This window comes from Peromyscus leucopus, chromosome 22 (assembly GCF_004664715.2).
Source record: "Peromyscus leucopus breed LL Stock chromosome 22, UCI_PerLeu_2.1, whole genome shotgun sequence".
Classification (NCBI taxonomy): domain Eukaryota; kingdom Metazoa; phylum Chordata; class Mammalia; order Rodentia; family Cricetidae; genus Peromyscus; species Peromyscus leucopus.
In genome coordinates, this window is record NC_051081.1 from 36,663,183 (window position 1) to 36,685,254 (window position 22,072).

The 22,072-nt window shown below is 46.4% G+C and overlaps 1 protein-coding gene across 12 annotated transcripts in view; it reads left to right on the plus strand.

Moving 5' to 3' along the window:
• Dtnb (dystrobrevin beta) overlaps nt 1-22,072 on the plus strand; it is a 215,318-nt gene that overhangs the window by 151,983 nt on the left and 41,263 nt on the right. For 8 of the 12 annotated variants that reach the window (XM_028875041.2, XM_028875078.2, XM_028875037.2 and 5 more), the window contains exons 11-12: nt 5,663-5,752; nt 8,085-8,172. In XM_028875041.2, the coding sequence (XP_028730874.1) occupies nt 5,663-5,752; nt 8,085-8,172 (178 nt within the window). The remainder of the gene's footprint in view (nt 1-5,662; nt 5,753-8,084; nt 8,173-22,072) is intronic. The other 4 variants (XM_028875062.2, XM_028875109.2, XM_028875088.2 and 1 more) reach the window with 1 other exon arrangement.

A 22,072-nucleotide genomic window follows, 5' to 3' on the forward strand; every position in this document is an offset into this window, starting at 1 on the left:
CAGAGGCAGGTAGGTCTCTGTGAGTTTGAGGCCAGCCTGGTGGTCTATATATAGTGTTCTATGTCAGCCAAGAGTATATAAAGAAAAGTTGTCTCAAGCTCCCCCTGCAAAAAGCCAATAGCTTGTATTATGTTTCTATGTGTTTGGGAGATGGAGGCATCTGCAGGCCAAAGGACAGCTGCGGGATTGGTTCTCTCCGTCTGTCATGTGGGTCCCGGGGGTCGAATTGTAGTATCCTCAGGCTTGCCAGTGAGCACCTTTACCTGCTGGGCCGCGTTTGACTTTCGATTTAGCTTGTTTTTGTTACCTTGTTTCCTAAGTATTGGCTCTCTCGCTCTCATTTTGACCAATTACTTCCTGTGGCTCTCGGACCTGTTCACGTGGATTGGCCTTCGTTCATTTTGTAGGGCATTGTCTATCTAGCATGTTTTACCATATTCCCTCCAAACTTAGACCATATCGGAACGCACCTGAGACCGGTGTGGCCGTGTGTATAACCACGAGCCTGGCAGGAACAGTGCAAATCGTATGTTGTAGCTTGGAATGGCCCTGTTAGATATGGAGCACTTGCAGTCGATCCTGGGCTAGCGTGGGTTACCAGGAAATAGAACGTGGTAATTCCAGAGTTCCTCTTCCCTGGACTGTGTCACCATGGAAAGAGTGCAACTGCCGTTCTTAGTCTCTCACCAATGTCACAGTGCATCCCCAGGGACACCTAAAATTCATTCAGAGCACTGAGGACCCTGGAACATAGTTGGAGTGTAAGTAGGTTTAAACATTAGTCAAACCAGTCAGTGTGGCTCTGGGCTTCTCTGGTTCCTGATATTGACCCAAATTTGAAACTAGAAGACAGACTTCCAAACCTTGCAGAGATGTTGGCATAGTGGGTGAGGTGTGTCTAGCCTTAGACTACTTTCCAGCCACCATATAGACTGCAAACTGTATACCCTGCAAGTAACAGCCTGGCTTTGTTAATAAAGTTTTATTGCCACACAGCCATGTCCATTTGACTACATGTTGTCCATGGCTGGTTCCTCCACAATGGCAACTGAACAGTTATAACAAAGATCCCCATGGCCTCCAGAGCCTAAAATATTCAGTACCCGGCCTTTTGAGAAAAGCAGCCACTTCAACTTCGTGAATTTAGAGTAAGGATACTGAAACGATATGCTGTATTTCTAAAGACAAACTGCTCTTATTAGATTCTGGAATAGCATAGCCAAGAAATAGAACTCTGGAAATCAGTCTGTTATGGTTCATTATTGAATTCAACACAGGAGATGATGACCTCCAATTACAGCAGGTTTCGGAGGCCCCCCCTCGCATCTGTTTTATTAATAGTATCTTCTGATTATTGCGGGGTGGGGTGGGGGTGGGTGGGGGAATCAAAGGTACAAAATTTGACCCCTGTGGAATTATTTAGAATCTCAAATATGGAGATGACTCTTACTATTACTTCACTTCAGCACGCCCATGGGCCTGGTAATGGGAAGGAGGGGTATGGCGGGGTATGGCTGAGTGTCTGAACGCTCTCAAACCCAGAGTATAATAGACATTTTCCTCAGAGCCGCTGGTCTTTAGTAATTGGGAGGGCTGCTTCCACCGAGACAGACAGTGTTAGTGAATAATTGTCCACCCGTGCATTAGAGGTCACTTGATGCTTTTAGCCTTCCTTGGAGGTCAGTCCCCTAAATGTCTAGCACTCTGAATAGAAGCTAAAGAGTCACAAGACTGACGTCATTGTCTGAACTTCCGTCACGGTGTCGCCATCTAATCTAAAAATCAAAAACTCCCCATTTCACATTCCATTTTCTGCCCAGTATTTGTCATCATCGTGTGATTATACTGTAAAATTATCACTCGTGGGCTAGCGAGATGGTTCAGTGAGTGAGAGCACTTGCTGCCCAGCCTGAGGACCTGAGTTCCATCCTCGGAACCCACATGGTGGGAGGAGAGAACCAATGTCACTGAGTTGACCTCCACACTGGCCATGGTACCCTTGTGCCCACACATGTATGTACATGCACAAAAGGAGTGATTCTCTGGAAACGGTCACTCTTCATCTCCTCCACTAGAATAGAAGCTGATCCAGTTGCTGTCAGTAATTAATTAGGTCTAAAGAAATGATTGTGCCTGAGTGTGTTTGGCCCATGCTTCTTGGGATTAGAATTCCCAGCATTTGGGATATGAAGGCAGGATGATCAAGAGTTCAACACCAGCATGGTGGCGCACTCCTTTAATCCCAGCACTTGGGAGGCAGAGGCAGGCTGACCTCTGGGTTCAAAGCCAGCCTGGTCTATAGAGGGAGTTCCAGGACAGCCACAGTTACACAGAGAAATAAACCCTGTTTCACGAAAAGGAAAAAAAAAGTTCATCACCAGCCTTAATCACTTATCAAGTTTGAGACCAAGATGAGGTGTATGAGGACCATGTCTGAGAAAGTGGGGCTATTGAGGTGACTCAGCAGGGAAAGGTTTAGGCCACCAACCCTGACAACCAGTTCCATCTCTGGGACCCACATGGTGGAAGGAGAGAACCAACCATGAGGCTGTCCTCTGACCCCCCCCCCCCACACACACACAGGTTTGGCTTATAGCTTCAGAGGGTTAAGAGTCCATCGTGGCAGGGAGGCAGAGCAGCAAGCAGCCGGCGTGGTGGCTGGCACAGGAGGCTGAGAGCGCCCATCTTCAAATGGGGCAGAGAGAGCAGGCTGGAAGTGGTGAGAGGCTTTTACTATTAAAGCCTGTCCCTGGTGACATACTTTCTTCAGTTTCACCACCTAAACCTCACCAGACATCACCACCAACTGGGGACCAAGTGTTCAAATGCCTGAGACCATGATGGGGGGGGGGGGGAGTAGCTAGAGTTTTCCTGCCTTGCCCACAGTCAGGACAAATCTCTGTCACCCAACAGTCCCACAGCTGCTCAGACCCAACCAAGTAAACACAGAGATTTATATTGCTTCAAACTGTATGGCTGTGGCAGGCTTCTTACTAACTGTTCTTATAGCTTAAATTAATCCATTTCCACAAATCTATACCCTGCCACGCGGCTTACCAGCATCTTTTCATGCTTCTTGTCAGGGTGGCAGCTGGCAGTGACACCTTCTGCCTTCCTGTTCTTTTATTTCTCCTCTCTGTTAGTCCCGCCTATACTTCCTGCCTAGCCACGGCCGATCAGGTTTTATTTATTGACCAATCAGAGCAACTTGACATACAGATCATCCCCCAGCACAGCCAAGTGCAGACCATCTCAGACACCTGCACTCAGGCTCATGGTCCTAATCATCCTCTATACAGACCTGCTGGGTAAAGCCATGAGGAACCCAAGAACGGGCTCCCACAGGACATATGGAACATCCCACAGCAGGGGACATTTCTCATTCAAACCATTGCATGCTTTAAAAAGGAAAAAAAAAAAAAAAAAAAAAAAAAGGAAATTCAGGGCCAGAAAGATGGGTCAGTGGGCAAAAGCACTTGCTGTACAAACATCCCTGGGATCCATGAGGAAGCCAGATAGAATGGGGCGTATTTGTAACCCCAGCACACGTAGTATACGATCAGAGGCAGAGACAAAAGACTCCCCTGGCGGCTTGTAGACCAACTAGCCCTCCTTGGTCTGCTAACAGCTGCCTGTCACTCCAGCTCCAGGAGAGTCAGTACCCTCTTTTGGCCTCCAGAGGCACCACACTGATGCACACAAACTCATGCTTGCACAAATACACATTTACACATAATTAAAAATAGAAATAAAATATTTTTTAAATGCTAGGAACTTCCAGGTGTGGTAGTGCACATCTGTAATCTCAGCACCCGGGAGGCAGAGGCAGGTGGATCTCTGAGTTCAAGGCCAGCCTGGTCTACATATTGAGTTCTAGGCAAGTCAGGGCTATATAGTCAGACCTTAATACACACACACACACACACACACACACACACACACACACACACACACACACCCTAAAACCATAGGATAAAGGGTTGATGGAGGGGGCAGGGCACAGTGGAGCAGTATGGCCAATAATATCATCCGTAAGTCTGCAGTAGGTATCATCTGGAATGTTGCTGAAGAATGAAGAGACCACCAAATTCTTGTCTTTTCTCAAAGCAAATGAGCAAAACCTTAAGCCTCTAGATGTAATCACAGAGACTAGAAAAACAAACTCCACAGAACACAACCAGTGGAACCAAGAGTATTCCACGGGGTTCACCAGCATACAAAAGAAGCAGGGGAAAGAGAGAACCACGCTGGATTGAAAACAGAAATGTGTCAATCAAACACTAACGTGAAAGAGACGTATTAACCAAATGTAGTGAGAACCTACTTTGAATGATGATTTTTTTGTTGTTGTTTGTTTATTTGTTCGTTTTACTGAAAAGGACATTTTGTAAGATCTGAAAGTCTTTCAAATGGGCTTCAGACATTAGAACAAATGCCAAAATTGCTAGATGTAGTAGCGTTGAGATCCTATGAGACATTTTCACTATCTCACAGGGGTTCCGGGGGTAAAAGGTTGCCTGACATCTAATTATGATTAGATCTAGGTGCCTGGGGCACCTTAGGACAGGAAAAAGGTGACTGGGGAGAAAGGGGCCTGCAAGGTGGCCCAGTGCGCGTGGGGGGGGGGGCTGCCAAACCTGATGACCTGGACACCTTGATACCTGGACACCTTGATACCTGGAACCCACCTGTGGGGGAAGAGAACCGACTCTCGGACCTCCACGTAGGCACCGTGTTCACATACGCACCACCACCCGAGAAATGAATGAATGCAATTATAAAACAATGAAATTGGGAAAGGAGGGCTAGAGTAACCAAGATTGATTGAGTGGTGAGGTTTGTTCAGGTTTGGCGACGGGTGCCTGGAGGGCAGTCATTGGATTACTCCGCAATGCATCACTGCCATAGACAAAAGGTGGTGGTGGTTGTTTTTAAGCTCCTATGCTTACGGATCTTCCAGAGGCTCGCTGTCCTGTCATACTGTTAGATGCAATTCTGAGGCGTTCGTCCAGGTGCTTGTTCGGTGAGGACACTCGATTCTCAATAGAATAGAGATACCTCAGCTGGCGGGTAGTGTGCAGTAACACTGGAAATTCTTAAGTGTAAAAAAGAGACGTAAAAGCCGGGTGGTGGTGGTGCACGCCTTTAATCCCAGCACTTGGGAGGCAGAGGCAGGCGGATCTCTGTGAGTTCGAGGCCAGCCTGGGCTACCAAGTGAGTTCCAGGAAAAGGAGCAAAGCTACACAGAGAAACCCTGTCTCAAAAAAAAAAAAAGAAAAGGAAAGAGCACCCATTAGGGTGTCACTCGGTAATTAGTGTATTGACTGTGCTTAGTTTTTTTTCTGCCAGAGGGCTTTTCCTAAAAGGTAATTCTATCCCAGAGCCCACAACCTGAGCAGAACTCGGGGAGCAGGGTTCCCCCTCCAGGACATGTTTCAGTCGACCAGATCGGAAACAGAAAAGACCGCTGTGGGGTGGTGGGGGCGACTCTCCATGACCTAACACCGTTATTCCGTTATGCATTGTGGTTTTATTGTTTTCCTTATCATGATTTGTTTGTCTCTTCTTTTACGTTCGCTGGTTTTAACCCATGTTCATTTCTCCCCCCCCCTCCCCCCTGTGTCCATGTCACTCTTGCTGTCTTTGCCTCCACCGTTCCCAGGTTACAGTGTAGCCAGGACATGCCCCATCCCTTGGCCGATGAGCATGCGCTGATAGCCTCCTATGTGGCCCGTCTGCAACACTGCACACGGTTAGTGGCCAGAGCAGCAGCAGCAGCAGCCGCCGCCCCGGGAGGGAGCACGGCCAAGGCTGCTCAGAGGGAGGGAGGGCGTGAGTTCTGGTTCCCGGGGTTGCCAGCAGCAGCAGCAGCAGCAGCAGCAGCGCTCTGCATGTGTGGTGTGACTGAACAGCTGCCAGCTGTGATTGGCAGAGTTAATTGCCAAAGCATTGGCTTCCCTAAGAGAAGGAGCCCGGCCAAGCCTGGCACTCACCTCAACGTGGAGTTAGAAAGTCTCCTCTACCGTCAGGCACAGTCCCTGCTGGTCCCTGAGAAGCTTGAGGTTCCAAAGCTGGAACATCCTCAAAGGAGACACATTTTTTTAATGTCCTCTTCTTGGGCAGCTGTCGTTGAGGAAAAATGTACATAGGGAAAGGACCGTTTGGGGCCAGGGAGATGGCTCAGCGGGGAAAGGCCTTTGGAGATGAACATGATAACCCAGGCGGCAGAAGGAAAGAGCTAGTTCCTAAACATCGTCCTCCAGCTCCACTGGCATGCCGTCGTAGCCTGCCAACACACACGCACGCACGCATCCACATCACACACAGAAGTAAAAACATACATAAATGAAAAGGACTGTTTTAACGGTTGCATTTCATGCTCTTTCCAATTACCAGTATGACTAAGCAGCAACCTTATTTAGGGGCATTTCCCTCTCCTTAAAGTCTTGGGGGAACAATCAGGTCCTACAAACTCCCAGGTGGGTTGGATGGGCTTCTCCTGTGGGCGGGAGAAAGGAGCTGATAATCGCATGCTCTGTCAGAGAATTTCCCTGTGCACCAGATGGTGTCTGTGTACTTATCCCAGCCTCTTGGTCTCTGAGAACAGAAGTGTTTATCTCAGGCAGGGTAAGTAACGTTCTGTCAGTAAAGGCTCAGGGTACTTGAAAGCGTCCGTGATAACCCATGGTAGCAGAATATTGCAGGGGCTGCTGCTTGATATTTCAGCCCATGAGTTTATGGCAGGTTTAGCTGGCATCCTCAAGTCCCAGATCAAGGATTGGTGACCACTGGTTCAGAAAGAGCAAGAGGAATGGATGAGTACTGCATCCTCTATGGTCTACAGTCTAAGGAAATGAGCCCCATACTGCCCTTATTCCATTATGCACTGTGGAAGGAACCAGAGATTTCTTGGCTGATTATAAAACTGAAAGTCGACCAGAACAGACAGATAACAAACCAATGACTGTTTTGTTTTGTTTTGTTTTATGGCACTAGTGATTGACCTGGGGGCTTCATCCATGCTAGAAAAGTACGTTACCACTGAGCAATAGCCCTAGCCCTCTTTTCACTTTTGATTGGGGAACAAATTACCCAGGCTGTCCTTGAACTCATTTTGTGGTCCAGGCACACCTTGAACTTATGATCCCCTTGCCTTAACATCCCATGTTGCTCTGGTCAAGTCATCATCATCATTCTTATCTCCCTAAAGCTTCTTAGTGGACATGGTGGCTCATATCTGTAATCCCAGCACTCAGGAGGGAGAGGCAAAGAGGGTCACTGTGAATTCAAGGCCAGCCTGGGCTACAGAATGGAGCCTGACTTTAAAAAAAAAAAAAAAAAAAAGTTAGCTATATCTGTGGAGCTGATTTTCTTTTATCCGGTACCATATTATCCGGTACCTCATCTGCATGGGTCCTCAGATTGTTACAAGAATGGATGAGGCCGGACACAGTGACACACACTTGTGATCCCTGTTCTGGGGAGACTAAGGCAGGAGAATCGGGGTCTATGTCTGGGCAATAGAGAAATAACTCAAAATAACTCATCCCCACCCCTACCCAAAAAAAAAAAAATGGAGAGGAGGAGGATGGGCTAGTTCACTTCAAACTGGACCCATGTATGAAATGAGCATCATATGGCAGGAGAAAGGCTGTTCAAAGGGAAGTCTAGTACCATGGACTCTTTGCAACTTGACAGTCTTCTTGGCCAATCCTGGCTGAGATTCTCCTTCTTCCTTCAGCCAGTGTTAGTATTTTCTCAGCCGTTTTCTTAAGACCTAACTCTACAAAGTTAGTTTTCCCAAACATTTGGTCAGAAATCCCCGTCTCGGGTTTTTGCAGGGTGTCTTTTTTCAGCCCTCCATTCAGAAAGAAGTTGCCCCTTTGCTGATGTGGATGCCTGGGGATGGTGTCTGCAGCCTCATTATTTCCCCGAATCCCCTCATCTGAGATGATCGAGTGTCTGTGACCCAGATGTCTACTTGTTGTTATTATCATTCTTAGTCATAAGCCTTTCTCCTTGAGGAACAGAAGAAGAATTAGAGATGTCTAACAGACACCTATTGAATCTTATCTCCTTGGCAGTGTCCTGGACAGTCCGAGCCGACTGGATGAGGAGCACCGGCTAATAGCACGTTACGCTGCCCGACTGGCTGCAGAGGCTGGAAACATGGTATGTGAATGGAGGCGGCCAGGAGAGTACCGGAGTGTTGCGTCATTTGAATAGACATTAGGAGAATAGTAATTGTGAGACTCATGAGAGGGGGTTGCTGGGGAATAGAAGCAGGGGGCTCTGGAGGAAGAGAATGAAGGAGCTTTTAACTGTATCTGTAATGTTCTCTTTGAAACACAGATCAAGAAAAATAAGCAAACAGAATCTAGTTACTCAAAAATATCAATACACTCAGTGTAAACTCCTAACAATACTAATCAAGGGAAAAAGAGAGGCAGTACAGATTATTATGTCAGGAATGAGAGAAGGGGCATCACTACAGATCTTATAGAAGTGGAAAGCATGAGAAGAAATATTATCTTCAATAAAATTAATAACCCAGCCAGGTATGAGAAGTGAATGCCGTTAATCTCAGCACTCAGGAAGTAGAGGTTGTAGATGTAACCGTCTTGTTAAATAAGAAACACAGAGCCAATGCAGAGATGAAAGCCCAAGAGGTCAGAGCAATAGCTAAGAGCTAAAAACCTTACCCTTCACTGCCACTGCTGTCCTCCTCAGCAAGAGCGCTACTTCCTGTGTGTCTTTCTTCTTATAGGCTTTCTGTTCTGCCTTCTCATTGGTTGTAAACCCAACCACATGACCTCCTCGTCACTGCCTGTCTGTACAGACCTCCAGGTCTTCTATGGTTGGTATTGAGATTAAAGCCGTGTGTCTCCATGCTGGCTGTATCCTTGAACACACAGAGATCTGTCTGTCATGTGATCGGGATTAAGGGCATGTGCTACCACTGCCAGACTTCTGCTATGGCTTGCTATTAACTCTGACCCCCAGGCAACTTTATTTATTAGCATACAAATAAAACCACATTTCAGTACAAATAAAATATCACCATAAGAGGTGGGTAAATCTCTGTGAGTTTGAAGCCATCCTGGTCTACAAAGGAAATTCCAGGCCAGCCAGGGCTGCACAGTGTAACCCTGTCTCAAAAAAAAAAAAAAAAATTAAAAAGGTTAGCACAGGTGCAGTGGGAATATTTCTTGAAAGACACACACACACACACACACACACAAATAACATGAAAATTAGCCCAAAAAATCAATTAAATATTAAAGAAATTGATTTCATAATTAATTTCCCACAAAGAAAAAATCCAACTTTACTGTTGAATCTATCATGCTTAAAGGATGGGGGGAAAAATGTGAAAAGGCGAATAGTCCACGATCAGCCTAATTTATCCAAGGTATGCAAATTTATATACTATATTAAAATGAATCATTGTAATTCACATTAACAATTTAAAGAAGAAATTTGTGAGATCATTTTAGTAGATGCAGAAAAGGTACCTGATGTAGGACAGACTTCCTCCCCTGAGCAGTGCCTAAACACACAAACCTCACGCTAGTGTCAACCTTTAAAGACTAAATTCTGGAACATTCCTCCCTATACGTCCTCCTGGTCTAATTTTGCTGTCTCTGTTTACAGTTAGTTGCATTAGAAGTCCTAGCCAGTGCAACACGAAGCAGAAACTCTGAAAAGAAGAACAATGGTCTTTGAAAGTAACACGATCATCTCCAGAGAGTGCTTAAGAACCTATGTAAACACTTGACGGTAGAGCTACAAGATAAAAGTGTCTAAAGAGACTGGGAGTGTAAGACTCAGGGCTGGAGTGCTTGCCCTGGATTCAGTCTTCAGCGCCACCAACAATAAGATTAATAACAATGAAAGGGATTTAAGACTGAAAGGTATAAAGTGCTGCTAAAAGAAATGAAAGAGAGCCTATGTCAATTGAGAGGTGTGCCATGTTGTTGACTGAAAGATTTGGTGCTGACTTACAGAGGCAATACCAGTCAGAGGCCCAACAGGTATTTGGTTTTGGTTGGGTTTCAGGAATCTAAGTATATAAACCACCCTAGCTGGCCTCTAACGTCCTGGGTAGACTAGGTATGTGTTACTGTGCCGTACTCAACAGGCTTCTGTTTGTTGCTAAATTGGCAAACTCATTTTAAAATATGTTTAGGAAACTAAAGGACCTGTCTTAGTTTGGGTTTCTTTTGCTGTGAAGAGACACCATGACCATGGCAACTCTTACAAAGGAAAACATTTAATTGGGGCTGGCTTACAGTTCAGAGGTTCAGTTCATTGTCAACATGCAGGCAGACATGGTGTTGGAGAAGGAGCTGAGAGTTAGTTCTACATCTTGATCCAGTAGAAGTAGAAGCAGTCAGTAGAAGAGGTGTGCCACACTGGGCGTGGCTTGAGCATCTATGAGACCTCAAAGCCACCTCCACAGTGACACACTTCCTCCAACAAGGCCACACCTACTCCAACAAAGCCACACCTCCTAATAGTGCCCCGCCCTATGGGCCAAGCAATCAAACACAAGAATCTGGGGGCCATCCCTGTTCACACCACCACAGAACCCAGTGTAACTATGTCAGTCTTGAAAAAGAACAGAGTTGGCAAATGTCACCCTAGGTGAAACCAAGGCCTGCTGTAAAGCTCTAGTAATCAAGAAAGTGAGGTTTTGCCAGGCATGGTGGCACACACCTTTCTAGCACTCGGGTGGCAGAGTCAGGTGGATCTCTGTGAGTTTGAAGGGCTACTCTGGTCTACAGAATGAGTTCTCTGTCTCAAAAAAACCAAACAGACAAACAAAAAAGTGAGGACTAGTCAAAAGATGGACAGATAAACCAAGGAAACAGGACAGAGTATCCATAAAATAGACTCCCAACAACGACACAAAAGCAATTCTGTCAGGAAAGGGAAATAATTTTTTAAAGGTTTATTTTTATTTTATGTATATGGATATATGTATATGTTTTGTTTTGTTTTGTTGCCTACATGTGTATCTGTGTACTATTCACTGCTCTAGAGGTGGTGCAACCTGGGATAGATAGAGCTGATAAATAACGTCTCATGCAATAGTTTTATTCAGTACATCAGTGTAGTTGGATTTTTTTTCCCTTACTCTTTACTCTTTGGGGGCCCACCACCCAGCTTCTAAATAATCACACAGTCTTATTCTTACTTATAAATGCCTGGCCTTAGCTTGGCTTGTTTCTAGCCAGCTTTTCCTAAATTATCCTGTCTACCTTTTGCCTCTGGGGTCTTATTTTTTTCTATTTCTGTACATCTTTTCTTTCATTTTTATTGTGTGGCTGGCCCCTGATGTCCTCCTCTCCTCCTTTTCTTCACTCCTCTCCCTTCTCTTTTTCTTCTTCTATTTATTCTCTCTGCCTGACAGCCCCACCTATCCTTTCTCCTGCCTTGCTATTGGCTGTTCAGCTCTTTATTAGACCAATCAGGTGTTTTAGGCAGGCAAAGTAACACAGCTTCACACAGTTAAACAAATGCAACATAAAAGAGTGCAACACATCTTTGCATTATTAAACAAATATTCCACAGCGTAAACAAATGCAACACACCTTAAAATAATATTGCACAACACAACAGACAATTTATACTCTGAGGTTTAAGAGGAGTCACATGAGTAAAGTGTCCAATCACAAGGATGAGCTGCATGTGGCGGACAAGCCATTCATGCAAAACCATGTTTTTCCATAGCGGCATATAAACAAGTAATAATACACAGCTGTAATGAATAATCTGAAGTAAACTCATTCTTATCTGCTATACTTTGGAGGAACACCAAAGCACATTCCAGGAACAATTTTGTGTTTTTTGAAGAAACTGAAGTCACAAAATTCTTGTCTTGTTTCCTTGGAGTTTTCTCACAAGCACTCAGAATTCTCCTCACACAACTCCATTCTTGGACCGTGTTCTAGCTGTGTACCATGCATGTGTGGGAAAAGGCCAGAAGAAGGCACCAGATCCTCTGGAACTAGAATTACAGGTGTTTGTTACCCATCGTGTAGGTATTGGGAACTAGACCTGGGTCCTCTTGAAGAGCAATCAGTGCTCCTAGCTGCCGAGGCATCTCTCCAGCCTCCAAATTTTTCTTTTATAAGTTATTGATGTTAGAAACTTGGGGTGGGAGTGCTGGAGAGACACCTCAGCAGTTAAGAGCACTGGCTGCTCTTGCAGAGGACTGGAGTTCAGGTCCCAGCACCCACATCTGGCAGCTCACAACACTCCAAGGGATTCAGTGTCCAGTTCTGGCCTTTGTAGGCGCCTGCACTCATGTGCACAAATCCATACACAGAAACACATGTCCACATAGAATCAAAAATAAAATATTTTTTTACTTAAAAATCAGTCATTGTGTTAATCAGGTACAAGTGAAAATAAAAATTTGTGAGCTAGAATATATGTATAAAAAAAATGTCCAAAACTTGAGACAGAGTGGCTTATGTGGTAACCCCTGCTGCAAATTTAAGGTCAGCCCAAGCTATATAGTGAATTCCAGGCCATCCTGGGATGTGTAGCACATCCAGAATTCCTGAGCATGAGAATCCAGAGTTCATGATCATCTTCACCTGCACTGGGAATTTGAAGTTAGTCTGGGCTACATGAGACCCCAGCTCAAAAGAGGGGAAAAAGAAAAAAAGAAAAGAAAAGAAAAATCTCCAAAACACAACACAGAGTTGGATAATGTGAACTAGTATGTTCAGGGATGGAGTATAGAGAACCAATAGCCATCTAACTGGAGTGTAAACACTTTAGAATTAGGGTTAAAAGCAATGGTTAAGATGAAGAGTCCTCAGGAAGTTCTTCTCGGAGTCACCAATGATAGTGGGAGGCGCTGCTGCTTGGTTTTAGAGTGCTTTCCTGGTCTGCACAGTTGCTGGCCTCCGTCCCCAGGACCTCAAGAGTAAGAGAGAGGAACGTACTGTTTACAAAGGATTGGTAATCTCTCCACAGCAACAATGGGATGATTTTTCATAAATGGTGGGGAAAAAAAAGCTTTATTCAAAGATACAGTGTATCTGAGTGTATCCTATGTTGCTGACGTTTTTTGACAAAACTTAAAAATATTCCCTAGAGGGGAAAACAGTTGAGTGTCATTACTGCACTGAGGAGAGCTGGTTCCAATGGTAAAAGGGAAAAGGAGAAACGTACTCCAGCCGTCTTGGGAAGGTCACGGGATGATGATGCGTGTCAAAAGACTGGCACTCATGGCTCACGCTTCCGGACTGGGCACTAGGTGGCAGTCACTATCCTAAGTGCTCTGCAGACCTTAGCTCATTGATGATTCAGAACAGCCCTGTTTGCTGGGGCCTGAGAGATAAACACCCAGGGTTGCAGTCTCTACGTGGCTAAGCTGGGCCGGGGATGTCCTTTTTATCTCTCAAACACTGATAACTTAACTGTTGAAGGTTAAGGTTCTGGATGAAAAGAAGTAACAAAAACAAAAACAAAAAAAAAAAAAAAAAAAAAAAAGCAGAGAATGAGATGCTCAGAGAGATGAACCCAAACCACAGACTCTCAGACACTTCCCGGTAAAAAGAACCAGGCTTTCCCAAAACTATCTCAGCTTTTGTCCAAGGGTGGAGGGGGCAGGGTTTGGAGGCTAGTCCTGGAGAGAAGTGAAGCTAAGCAGAAGCAACATGGTCCGAGTTGACAGTGTGTACCCAGTTAGGTCTCCTTCCTCAGGAGGAGATAGACTTGCTTTGCCAAAGCTGCTAATGAAGCCTCTTGATGCTTCTCTTCTCCCCAAAATGATCCCTGTTGATTTTTCTCTTGAGAATCTAATACTGGACCACGCAGCTGACTCCAATATTACAACTGTAAAGGTTGGTGGAGTGGCAGAAATCACAGTCTAGGGGAAACGCAGAACAGTGTGGGAGAGGCGGGTGAACCTCACACACGCCCTCGGTCGGTCACCACCGGTCAAGCCGTTTTAGAAATCAAGATTCATGAGTCAGTGAATCTTAATTCACTGTGGAGATGGGCTGCCCCGTGCCTGAACTCCAGTTTAGTGTGCTGACCACCTTGAGATAGCCTGGGTGACCTCACGGGGTGCTTTAAAATACTGTAAATAAGAGGCAAAGCCTTTTCACCCCAGGTCCTGGTCTCCTTTGCCATGAACCCAGATAAGGATGTTTACACCCGCTGGCTCCCATGGCCTGAATTGTCAGGACAGTGATCACAGCTCAGAGGAGCTGGAGGCCAAGTGCTGAAAGGGTCCCTTTCATCTTAGTTTATTTTGCCAAGTATGGCTATCTTCTAAATATCGGGCCTCTCGGGGGATTCTTCCTCACCAGCCCTCTGCCTGACACAAAATCCCTAATCCTCTAATCTCACCCTGATACAAGTGCTTTGCATGAAGTGGGTGTAATGCTCTGAAGAGTTTGTTCCTAGCCCACCAGATAGGCTTTGTATCGATTTTTTCTCACAGGCCTTCTTCCACAGAGAGAGGCTGGTCAATCATTTGTGCAGGTGGCACACACCCCATACACAGAGCGCTCCCCCAGAAGGAAGCCGTAGGGCGGCTTCGGCCTTGGTGCCCGACAGACCCCGCAGCACCTCAGGCTGACGCTTGAAGAAGGGCACTGTGGGTGTCTCAGATGTGCCAGGAGGACTCATTTGTTTTCCTAGAGTGCCTAAGTCTCTTTAAAAAAAAAAAAAAAAGGAAATGGAAAAACCTGTGCTGTGTGGTGAGTCATAACAGTAACAGCAGATTCTTAATTCTGTCACCTGCCCGGCACTGGATGCGAGCTGATGGTTTACTTTGAAGCTGATGGTTTGAACTCTCATGACAGAAATAAAAGACTTAAACCCATTACGGAAAAGGTGAGAGGGAGGAGAAAGCATTGCCCATTGCCATTCTGCCTCGCGTTTAAACGTTTCTGAGAGGCTTCGGCCACACACGCACCCCAGCCACGGTGACCTCATTGTCACAGTTACTCGAGGCTACCTCAGGAGCATCCCCGCGTCTTCTCAAACTGCAGGGATCAACAGTATCTAAGCTGGGTTTTGCACACGCGTAATGACTTCAAGCCCGGCTAAAATAGTCTCTGCAAAACCCGGCCACATAATGTGATCGTACATGAAGCACTTTAAAATGTGTAGGCTTTGCCTCTGACCTGCTGAATGGGAGCCTCTGGGTTTAGGGCCCATCTGTCTTTACTGAAGAAGGAGGGGAAAAAAGGAAGAAAATGCGATGTCTTCTGATTTACAGCCAGCCTGGGAGACACCATCTTAAACAGCATTTTTGGATTCCGGGGAGAGCTTAATAACCCATAACCCTCCACTTGTCCTCTAGGAGGTGGGATTGTGGGCACACTGCCCAGGGGTAAGAAGACAGTGTGATGGCTCTCGGGGACATCTCTTTGGACTCGTCCTGTCCGGTTCAGACAGGTCAGGAGGCTACAGAAATGCATGCCAGGCCCCATCTGGCTTCGGACATGTAGCATTTGCCCCGTTCCGTCAGAGGGACCTTGTTTCTTACCCTGTGTCTGTCAGGTGTGTCCCCTCCCCTATAAACATGGTGTAGCTCTGTGACACTCTTGAACCAGAAAGGATGCTGATGTCTGAGAAGCACTGTCTTTCCTAGGAGGAGAGGGACTGCAACCTAAGTGGACCCCACTCTACGTTCTCACCCGGAGCCTTTAGTCTCCATTATTAAAACCCCCCTCCCCCACTCCACATGGTTTGTTACATAGTCTAGTCTAGGCTGGAACTAGGTTCATCTGTAGTCAGTGCTGTGTGTGTGTGTGTGTGTGTGTGTGTGTGTGTGCGCGCGCGCATGCATGCATGCATGCATGCATGCATGTGTGCTCTTAATGAGGACATCAGAATCTCCTGGAGCTTGAGTTACTAATTAGGAGCTGCCCATTTGCGGATGCTGAACTCCAGTCCTCTGGAAGAGCAGCACATGCTCATAACTGCCATGCCATCTCTCCAGCTCCAGACAACTTTAGGAGACAGATAAGATGCCTAATGTGATTTACAAGTGGGAAAACAGACACAGAGAAAACAGGCAAAGTTGAGTCGCCTTGCTGAAGGTCTGCACCAGACTTGAGAGAGTAAATATAGGTCTGTATGACGTCATGTGTCGGTGAAGATCACCTTGCGCCTTTGCAGCGTTGGTATTTTAACATACATATCACCAGTGTTTTTGCTAACTAAATTGAGGGGGAGGTGGTGTTGTTTGGGGTTTTGTTTGGGTTGAGTTTTTTGAGACAGTGCCTCAAACTTGATATGGAGCCAGGGATGACTTTGAATTCATAATCTTCCTACTCCTACCTCCCAAGTGCTGGGATTTAAATTGATTTGCTTTTAAGAATTGTTTTTTGTTTGTTTGGGGAAGCTGAGAAGTACTTGCAAGACTCAGTTTCTTCTTCCACCATGTGGGTCCCCGAGACTGACATCTGTCATCGGGTTTGGTGGGAGGTACCTTCACCCACTGAGCAGGCTTTGCTGTCTCTGCCTTGAAGGGAGGGGAGGGGGGAAGGAGGGGGTGCTAGAGAGATGGCTCGTGGTTAAGAGCACTGAGTCACTCTTTCAGAGGACCTAACTCTGCTTCCTAGCACCCATATGGCAGGTCCAGGGGACCTGACTCCCCCCCTGGCCCCCACTGCCACACGTGGTGCACATACATACATGTAGGCAAAAACACTCATACACATAAAAAAAATAAATAAAAACCTAAACACAAAGCCAAAAGCATATAGGAGGCATTCTAAGATGCTGGGGTTTTGTCTGTTCAGAAGAAGGTTAAGATATCTTGGAAACTGGAGTAATGACCTCTGGGGGCCACTATGTGGGGGTTGGGAACTAAACTCTCCAGTGCTCCTAACCACCGGGCCATCCCTGTGGCCTTTGTGTTCGAGACAGGGTCCCACACTATATCGCAGGCTAGCCTGGAACTCACTGCGTAGCTCGGGCTAGCTTTGCATTTGTGGTAATCGCCCTGTCTCAGCCTTCCAAGTAGTGAGATTACCGGTGTGAACCACTGCCCTGGGCTCAGTTTGCTGTTTCGTTTGAGCTTCTTCTCGGGTCTCCTCCACAGCCCCAGATCTGGCCAGAGTTTCCTCACCTGGAGGCCTTCTGGGAAGAGAGAGGTCAGGGTCTGGTTAGAGGAATTGCCCTGTAATAGAAGCCCTCTTCCATGAATGAGAGGTCGGCCAGCTGATCAGAGGTCGGCTCTAAATAGTTAAAGAGCTGGTTACTGAAGTATGAAAAGCATTTTGTGTAAAGATACTTCAGAGTCCCGTTAACAAATTAGTGTGAGCTTAAGGAAGTTGATCTATTTCCTATTGTCTGCTTAAAAATGTCCGTTTTCTTTCAAAAGTAGGTTAGAATGGGGAACCATAAACACAATCCGAAAGTCTCAGCACTGCTTTGTGTACACTCACACATAGTTTCGTGATGAGATCTCCTAAGCGCAGCTTGTCTGCTTTGCATGAAGCGATCTTTCTTTTCTTCTCGCTTCCCTTTTCAGCTCTGTGCTGAAATGACCGCATGGAAACTGAGAAACTCTTGACTACCAAATTCTTCTTTCTTGCTTTCAAACCCTTAAGCGGCCTCGGCGGGGCCAGCCACCTTGGCACCCACCCTTTCTAGGGCACCTGCTCTTCTGGCTTGCTGCACACGCTCAGAAGCACCTCACTGGAGGAACCTCTGTCCCAGTCTCCACCTTTCTTCCTGTGCCTGTTACTGCTGGCGTGTGTTTACTTACTCATTTTTATGTCTTTAGTTTCTGATCTTCCCCGATGTAATGTCAGCTCCACGAGGTGAGGGTTGTTTCTCATTCGCCCCGGCATCACTAGCTTGAATGGTGTCTGGACGCTGTGGAGCCAGGAAATGAATAAATTGATTTTGTTCTTGAAAGAAATTACCTAGGGTATCTTCTAGACACTGTATCCTGTGTCTTTATGAACTGATCATTCTGTTTCTGTCTCAGCCTCTTCAGAGTCCAGAAGGTATTTCAGGAAGGGAGATTTGCCTTTGTTTTATTATATCATGACTATTATCATTAAGGAGCCCCCCATAGTGTTTGAGATAGCAAATAAATACTAAATGTGTCTGTTATATAACACGTACTAACTAGTCCATTTTTCATTGCTAGAATACCTAAGGCAAGGTAGTGATAAATAAAAAAGGTTTATATGGGCCGGGCGGCGGTGGCGCACGCCTTTAATCCCAGCACTCAGGAGGCAGAACCAGGCGGATCTCTGTGAGTTCGAGGCCAGCCTGGTCTACAGAGCGAGATCCACGACAGGCACCAAAACTACACAGAGAAACCCTGTCTCAAAAAAACAAAAAACAGAACAAAACAAAAAATTATTTGGGCTCACTAGTCTGGTAGTCCAAGGTCAAGGGCCAGCATCTGGTGACAGTCTTCTTAGGGGAAGGGTCCCGAGGCAGCCCAGAGCATCATGCTGCAGGAGACAGAGATGAATGTATGTGTGCCCTATAGAATTCAGTCCTGGAGAAGCCACCAAGATCAAGTCATGGGGTCTCCATTCTAAAGACCTCTTTGAGTCCTAATTACCTCTCAAAAGTCCTGTCCGAACATACTGCGGCCCCTGGAGTTTCCACCCTCTTTAATACCTCACGATGGGGATTACAGTCTAACGCACGAAATAGGGCACACCCAGAGAAAAGCACCTAGGCCATGTTTACTGTTTTCATTTTGTTCTTTGGGACAGGGTCTCACTGTATAGCCTTGGTTGGCCTGGAACTCACTCTGTAGAGCAGGCTGGCCAAGAACTCACAGAGATCTGCCCGCCTCTGCCGCCAGAGTGCTGAGGTTGAAGGCGCGTGCCGCCACTTATATTTACATCTTGACCAAAGGAGACAGGCCATGGTAGACACTCACTGGGACTGGGTTGGGGGTTCTGTGAGTCCAGGCAGGTGGGGAAGCCCAGACCCCATTCTGTCGGCAGGAACTGTTGCTTGCCCGCCTCTGTTTGAGAAACAGCACTTCTGGGAGCGAGGGAATCTTGCCTGCTTAGGGGTCTCTACGAATGGCTTTGGGGTCCTACTTCCGCCTCCTCTATAGGAGACAGCAGGTCTACAGTCTGACACAGAAAGTACCGGGGGTTGTTTAGACATTTCCAGTGACTGACACCAAGCATGCTTGTTCTCTCAGGATGCAAGTCCTTCCCGCATCTCTAATCTCTCCTGCTCTCACCCTCACAGAAACTATAACTTTTACTTCCACTTCTTCTTTTTTTTTTTTTTAATTCGAAATTGATTATTTGTAGCCAGGTTCATTCTCAGGCTATTTTTTTTTTGTAAGGCTCAGGCCAAGTTCTCACAAGACTCTAAATCCGGAGCTCGGGGGGGCTGCTGGTCCTCACTTCATTTTTAGTTTTCATAGAAAGAAGAAAACTGTCAGGTGACCTGGTGAAACGCAGATCGGCTGTGCTGTTCTGTCTGTTTATTTAGGAGACACCCTATGGAAAGACGGAGTTACTGACTCTCTAAGCTCCGGACTGTTAGGTTCCTGCTTCTTGTAGGTGGTGCGTGGGGCAAAGCAGAGAAGGTGCAGAGCGAGCGTGGCTGGCGCAGAGCCTAATTGGGAGCTTCCGTTCTAGCCGCCAAGTCAAAGGGAGACCTCACCTCACCGTCCCCTTTCCTTTCTGTGTCCCTTGGCTAATAAAAGACTGTTGGGGTGGGGGGCGGGGGCGGGCTAGATCCAGTCTCCCATGGCCTGAGCTAGCCTTGGACTGGCTGTGGAGCCGAGGATGACTTTGAACTCCTGATCCTCCTGCCTCCACCTGAGTGTGAGGATTACAAGTATGTGTCCCCACACCTGGTTTTAGGTGGTGTTGGGGTGTCGGGGATCATGTATGCAGGGCAAGCACTCTCTCAAGCTGAGCTACGTCCCCGGGCCCTGACCCACCCTGTGCAGTGTGTATATGGGTCTGTTTCTAAACGATTGTTATTGTTTTCTACCATCTCCCTGAAGGAGCTAACAAGGGTACAAATCACACCCGCATGGTCTCTCCAGAGAGAGCACAAATAATGACTAACCACCCGAGAGTGTGCTCAGCATTACAGCTCTTAAAGGGACCCACGATGAGATACCCTCACACCCAAGAGAACGACTCCTCGGAAAGATGAACACGTGTGTGTTGGCAGGCGTAGGGAGGAAAGGAGGAATGCCGTACAGTGTTGGTGGGAATTAGTCCAACCACTTAGGAAAACAGTCGCTCAGAAGGCAGTGAGCATGTGACTCAGCAGTTTTACCTCTAGATGAGGACTCAAGAGAAAACATATTTCTACACAAATGTGCAAACAACCCAAATGTAAATCAACTGATAGAAAAATGTGATATGTTTATATTGTGGAATATTTTTCATCCATAAAAAAAGAAAGACTTGTTTGTGGTATAATGTGAGGGAAGCTTGAACACATCTTGCTAAGTTAAAAGAAGCCTGAAGCTAGAGTTTTCCTGTCTGGCCCACAGTCAGGACAAATCTCTGTCACCCGCCAGTCCCACGGCCGCTCAGCCCCAACCAAGTAAACACAGAGACTTATGTTGCTTACAAACTGTATGGCTGTGGCAGGCTTCTTGCTAACTGTTCTTATAACTTAAATTAATCCATTTCCATAAATCTATACCTTGCCACATGGCTCGTGGCTTACCAGCATCTTCACACGCTGCTTGTCCTGGCGGTGGCTGGCAGTGACTCCTTCTGCCTTCCTGTTCTTTCTTTTCTCCTCTCTGTTAGTCCCACCTATACTTCCTGCCTAGCCACTGGCCAATCAGTGTTTTATTTATTGACCAATCAGAGTAATTTGACATACAGAACATCCCACAGCAGAAGCCAGATATGAAGGCTGCCGATTGTTTATGTGTAATATACAGAACCGGTGAAACTACCGAGATGGAAACAACGGTGGTTCTCAGGGCAGGGGAGAATAGATCACGACTGCTAACGGGCGAGGGATTACTGGGAGCAGTAAAACTTTGCTGGACTTAGAGGGTGGGGATGGCTTCACAGTCTCATGAACACACTAAAAACTGCTAAACTGTGTATTTAAAGGCCGGGGCTGGGGCTTTGATTCAGTCAGTAAGTGCTGGCTCAGCGTGCACAGAGCCCTGGGTTCAACCCCCAGCGCAGCATAAACCAGGTGTGGCACAGATGCCTGTAAGCATTTGGGTGGTAGAGGAAGGAGGGTATGAAGTGCAGGGCCATCCTTGGCTGCGTGACATTCTAGGCCAGCACACCCTCCTGTCTGAGACAGATTTATGAGATGTAAGCTCACCTCTGCTTAAATAAAAGGAAGCCTTATGGGAAGGATGTTGAAACAAGGAAGATCTGAACAGGTTTCAGCGAGACTGCTATGACATTGGAGCTGTGGAGGTGGCTTAGAGATTAAGATCACTGGCTGCTCTTCCAGAGGACCTGGGTTCAATTCCCAGCCCCCACGTGGGAGCTAACAACCATTTGGTACTCCAGTTCCAGGAGTTCTGTAGACGCCAGGCATACGGGTAGTTCGCAGACATACATGCAGGCAAAACAGCCATATACATAAATATAGAAAACAAAACTTAAAGGAAAAAAAAAAGAAATGGGAATCCTCAGTCCTCTCAGAGGGAGGGGAGGGGAAATAAGTTGGCTCACCTACTTTGGGAAACAGTATGAAAGAAAGTTCCTCAGACCTTGTTTATACATCTAGCATGCGGCTCAGCGGTTCCATGTCAGCATGCTTATTGAAAAGAAATAAAACGTATATCGGGGCTGGTGAGGTGGCTGAGGGGGTAAAGGCTCTCGTCACCAAGCCCAAGTGCAGCCCTGGAGCCTACATTGTAGAAGGAGAGGGACAGCTCACACATATGTCCTCTCACCTCACACCATAGCATGTGCACGCACGCATGCAAAGTAAAAGAACAAAGTGTCTGTTGATAGAGAAACTTGTAAGTAGAAGTTCGTTACTGCTTCATCTGTTGTTGCTGAAAGCTGGAAGCAAGGGAATACTCCTCAGCAGTAAACGAAAGTGGACACCAAAAAACCTCCTGCTCCATCAGAACTATGCACAG